This window comes from Phalaenopsis equestris, unplaced genomic scaffold, assembly GCF_001263595.1.
Source record: "Phalaenopsis equestris unplaced genomic scaffold, ASM126359v1 Scaffold000545, whole genome shotgun sequence".
Taxonomy (NCBI): domain Eukaryota; kingdom Viridiplantae; phylum Streptophyta; class Magnoliopsida; order Asparagales; family Orchidaceae; genus Phalaenopsis; species Phalaenopsis equestris.
In genome coordinates, this window is record NW_018164985.1 from 746,433 (window position 1) to 752,303 (window position 5,871).

A 5,871-nucleotide genomic window follows, 5' to 3' on the forward strand; every position below is an offset into this window, starting at 1 on the left:
ATATCACATTAGCACTGAAAAAAGAAACACCGCCTACAATAATGATGTGACAAGAACTATGCAACACTCGAGGAAAAACAATCATTACCAAAAATAAATAATTCACATTTTATTTATTAATTTATTTACAAAATAAGGGAGCATCACACCACACCCTCATATATAACTAAGAGAGGAAAAAATCTAACTATCTGGTCGTTTGCAGCTTCGTTTGGGATAAACTCCCATTGACGCAACCGCTTGCACATAAACTCACCACCCAACTTAAAGAGGTCATCCTGACTATCCCTCAGTTGGGCACCAAAACCCTCTCTAACGATCGACAACTCCTGACACAGCCGAGCTATCTCCCCATGACCAATCGACATCTCCCCTCAATAAACAATAAGTTCCTCATGAAGTGCAACGACCTCTTTCTCTACCAAATCGACTCGCTAGAAGACCTGTAACTCCATCATTGCTATCCACCTGAGATTGTACTATGAGAAGAAGAAATCACTTCTCTATTTTATCAAGGCAACACACCAAAAAGTCGGCATATACATGATGACCCCAGGTGCCATCTCCACCACTGCCATGCCAGAAGAAATTTGCTCGCACATGCTCCTGCCTTCGCCTGAGGGAGGATTGTCACCTATCCTCAATGCCACAAGATTCGCCTCCACGGTGTCCTGCTCCACGGTCCCCTGTTCCAAAGTAACCCGCTCCTCAGTATTCGCTCCCCTCTCCCCGACCTAATCAACAAAAGCCACATTGCCCTCAGGATCAACATCAGTGTCTGAAAAAGTAGAAATGATCCTCATAGCTCCTGAAACTGCAAAAAGAATACTAAAAGCATGATTTAAACTTCATACCTAAAACTTGACACCATTAAGAAGTGGTGTAAGAGAGGAATTCCTCACTGGTCTCCTCCATTCCTCCACTCATGGAGGAAAAACCACCCTTTTGAGATTAAGGCTGAGTCCCTCCTTCAGTCGACATTTTCCCACCCCCCTGAAGAGTCATGGTCTTCGCGACTATCTAAACGGACATTCCTCCTTTTGGATTGGAGTATCCACCTCCAACGATTGTCCCGAAAGACGGTCACCAGTTTGCCTTCCAACCTCCTCCACAGCCCTCCCTTATGATGGACCTACAGAAAAACCCGAAGACTCAGATCGATCTTCGCTTCCCCTCACTCGCGACCCCAACACAATTTGCTTCTTAGTCAAATCTCTCTTGGTAGCCTTGTCTGTTGGTTTTTGCTTCGCGTCAGGTTTGTGAGCCCTGACCCACATGCCACTCATTGCTTTGAGAAGGGCACCCTTGTTGGTTGATGGGCCTCGCTCACCAGACATCGTTGGTAACCATGAAAAAGAGGGGATAGAAGACTAAAGAAGCAGAAAAAAAAAAAGAAACGACACAAACCCTCCTTACCCTAAGGTCTATTTATAATGGTCTGGGCACGTAAACTCAAAGAAATTCTTTTTTGCATAGTAATATTATTTAATTTTTTTTATACAAAAAGTTTCTCCTCTCCTCATGTACTGTGCAACTTCTGAGGAGCAATGGAATCAGATAACTAAATATGCACATATAAAAATATGTCAACACAAATCTCAAGATAGATAAACGGCTCAGGAGGATGACATGACGAATGAGCATAGTTGTTGACGACTGTCTTGAACTGGATTTTGGCAAGGGAGGCGTTTTTTCCAAATGATTTGGGAACGTGCCAGGAGATGTTCTGCAGGGCGGGGATCAGTCCTCAAGGCGATCGACAAGATACTCTCTTTCGGATTAGATACCGATCGAGTTAAGGCTTACCAGACGATCCACAACTCTTATTGATTAAATCGGTCCCCAATCTTATTATAAACTATTAACTCTGTAACTACAAAAATGTTCTCCTGAAAAGTTAATAATGAGGAGATCTTTACTTATAAATCGAGGTTCATATCATGAAAAAATGACACTCTTGTATTGTCCCCTTTTTTTATCTTTCTCTTTCATCTCTTCCTAGCAGAACATTCTATTTCTCTGATTTATTTAATAAAACCTCGGGGTTCAATAATTAGGAAATATTTTTGTATTCATATAATTTTTTTTATAAACCTTCTATTTATAAAAACATGAAAATCGTTAAAAAAAATTTACAGATGTTTACAAACATCTATAATGAGTTGGCTGCTCTTGTCGAGCTGTCAAATCACACTTAGTTTGTATGTCCGTATCTGCATATAATTTTTTCCTAGAAACATAAGATAGAGACATCCAATTATCTCATATTAATTTTATTTCTAATTATCATGCTTATACATTTTACAATCCCTAATTAGTAATTCTTTTATGATTTTTATTATTTTTAATAAATATTTAGAAAATGAGATTATTTAAATAGATAAAATAGTAGGTGATTTTATTAAATCAGCATGCAAAATAATCTCATTAGGTGGGGGATTTTTTTATAATATTTATTTAAAATTAGAAATTTATAAAAAAAATATTATTTTTAAAATTTTGATCTTACAAATTAAATTTCTTTATTTTTTGCTTCATTTTAAATGTATACAAATTTAGTTTTTTATGATTATCTAAATAGGAAAAAAAAATATTACTTATAATGTTTTCATATGTGGAGAATAATATCATCTGTTATGGACCGTACGCTTAGAAGATCTTTCAGATGCAGCCACACGTCTGATATTGAGAATTGTTATCCGAACATGCAGTCACCACATATAATATTTTCTCAGACACTCAATTTAGAGCGTATTTTCTGTCCGGACTCTTGACGTAGCTCTACGTGATGCGAGGATTATTCTTAAGTTATTTTTAGGTTATTTCTAGGTTATTTTCAATAATCTGAAATAACCCATCGAGTTATTTCAGGGTTATTTTAGGATTGTTGAAAATAACACAGAAATAACATGAAAATAACTCAAGAATAACATCCGCTGCACGTAGAGCTATGTCAGAAGTCTGCACAGAAAAATTAAACCTCAATTTGAGATCCACGAATAACTATAATATATTCTGAATTTACTACTCTCAAATTCATCATCCTCACATACATATAATCATATATTTTATTCATCAAGTTGCCCTTTCCTTTTCCTTACATATACTTCTCAAAAAATACTAGAAAATGCACATAAATATCCTCAAAAAAAAAAAAAAAAAAAATGATAACTTTACATTCCCCAAAAAAGGAGGAAATAAATAAATCCCCACAACTCAGCCAGCATTAGGAAGTTACAAACCCCTCATCTTCTCCAAATCTCTCCAGCCTTCAAATCTCCATCAAATCCCTAACCCTAACCATGGAAGAGCACCCATTGCCAAAAACCAAGCAAATCAAACAAATGCTCCAAACCGTCGTTCAGAAACTCGGATGGACTTACAGTCTCTTCTGGAAGCTCTGCTCGCATCAAGGGTTAGTTCTGTTCAATTCAATCTGAGACATAATAGCTTCTGTATTTATGAGGAACTGATGCAGATAAATGTATGAATTGAAAAAGGTTGTTGGTGTGGGGGGATGGGTGCTATAACGGGACGATAAAGACGAGGAAGACGGTGCAGGCGACGGGCGGGGAGAGTTCGGAGCTGATGGAGATTGGGAGGAGTGAGGAATTGAGGGAGCTGTTCGAGTTTCTGTCCGCCGGCGAGGAGTGTGGAGAGCGCCGCCGGCCGGGGCTTGCTCTGTTGCCGGAGGATTTGACCGAGTGCGAATGGTTCTATCTGCTCTGCATGTCCTTCACCTTTTCTCCGGGTTGCGGGTATATCTCTTTCTCCCTCTCTTTCTCTCTATGTGTCGATTTACCTGCGCGTGAAAGAAATATTTAATTTTTTTTAAAATACTGCTATTTTTATGTCATATAAAAGATTTAGGTGGGAGAAAAATAAAGTTTAAAATTTAGATGTGAAATGTCATCAACAATTCTGATTATGTGAAATGAAACTCAAATGATTAATATGATTCTCGAGATAATTTTTTGAGTATGAAATATTCAAATTTCAATTAAAAATCATCTGGAACTTTAATTTCAACCAACTTATATTCAAATTGATTTGCTTGATGAGACAGACCAAACATTACTTAAATTGGTTTAATCCGAGTCAAATCAAGCCCAAATGAAGCCATCAAATCACTTATAGAAGTTTTGGCGTACATACTTGGAAGATCAACATATTTCAAATTTGACAAGCTTATAATTGAATCGAGTATCTTTGTGAGACGAATCCAACAAACCCAAGATCACTCAATTATATTATCATTAAGACACTTAAATGTTCATCGAACATTGTGCGATTAGGGAACCTTCAAAGGCTCTCTGATTAGAGTGATTTAGATTTTTTTCCTTATTTACAGCCCGAACTCTATAAATAGAGCCCAACCCCCTTCTTAAGAGAAGGCCTAGACCCTGAGCTAGAGCAAGACCAGAGCCTAGAGAAGAAGGGACTAAAGTCCAGTAATTTGTACTGATGATCCAACAAACACTTTCTACTCCTTCAACTGTCCAACACCGCCGACCACCGCTCGCCAGTCACCACCAACTACCATCAGTTGTCACACCTTATAACGAAGTCTCTTGTCGAGTCACAATATACGTTGTAGAATCCCAACGTAAGTTGTTGAATCAATAGTGAAGCATCTGATGAAGCAATACGTCATCCAACATGACGTGCAAAAGTCACTCTGATGATGGCGTAAGAACATACCCTATATACAATGTAATGATGCCTCCCGAAGGCATTATAATAATGCACTATGAAGTTGTTATATAATTACATCTCGAAGATGGTGTAACATTAACTCAATTCAAATATGAGGAAATGACACACCCTGATGATGTTGTAACAACACACTCCACATAAGATACAATAATGTATCTCGAATATGGTGTAACAATGCACCTCGAATACTACGCAACGACACACCCCAATGATGGTATACCAATACACTCCACATGTAATGCAACGATGCCTTTAGAAGACAATGTAAGAATACACCAGGAATATGGTGCAATGCACACTCTAATGTTGACATAACAATACACCCCACATATTGTGCAATGAGGCCTCTTGTAGATGTTCATTAAAGACAATGACTTTCTCCGGACTCTTAAAGCTCTCTCCTTGTAACCCACTAGTATGACCTACATTCAAACTACGACCAATATGATCTACAACTCGTGTAGCTCCCAACTCTAACCATTGTGGAATAAGAACATCTTCACAACTCACCATTATGACTTATTTGACTAACTTCGACCTACGTGAATCACAACTCGTACAGCTCTTGAATTCATCTTCTAGTGTCTGTGATTGTTGTTGTAGCTTACTATTACGACCCGTGTGACCAACTACGACCTAGGTGGCTCACAACTCATGCAACTTCTTATTCCGACCTCTGCGACCTAAGGACGTCATCACCACTATGGCCTATGTGACAAACTACGACCAATGTGGCTCAAAACTCGTGTAACTCTCAACTCTGGCTACTGCGACATACATATATGTCACAGTAGCTCACTGTTATGACTAATGTGACCAACTATGATCTATGTGACCAACTATGATTCAATTGGGTTAAACCTTGTAGTTTTTTCTATTTTCAAGATTTCTCCCTTGAAAATTGAGGTGTTTTCTCCTGTGTATTTCTCTTTAATTTTCCGAGTGTATGTTAAATTTTCGTGCAATGCTAAGATGATAATAAATTACTCTACTGCTGCAGACCTTCCAACACGCATCAATGTGTATGGTATAGATTTTCCTATTTGCTTGCTGATTTTTTATGTAAATATCAAAATTAATAGCATACATACATATACGTACATACATACATATATATATATATATGTATATATATATATATGTATATATATGTAT

The 5,871-nt window shown here is 37.6% G+C and overlaps 1 protein-coding gene across 3 annotated transcripts in view; it reads left to right on the plus strand.

The window, feature by feature from the left end:
• The first annotated feature begins 3,059 nt into the window (after positions 1-3,059).
• LOC110029054 (truncated basic helix-loop-helix protein A) overlaps positions 3,060-5,871 on the plus strand; it is a 40,219-nt gene continuing 37,407 nt past the window's right edge. For 2 of the 3 annotated variants that reach the window (XM_020731167.1, XM_020731166.1), the window contains exons 1-2: positions 3,061-3,415; positions 3,501-3,758. In XM_020731167.1, the coding sequence (XP_020586826.1) occupies positions 3,303-3,415; positions 3,501-3,758 (371 nt within the window). In that variant the 5' untranslated portion in view covers positions 3,061-3,302. Of the gene's footprint in view, positions 3,416-3,500; positions 3,759-5,871 lie in introns of all 3 variants that reach the window. The other variant, XM_020731168.1, reaches the window with a different exon arrangement.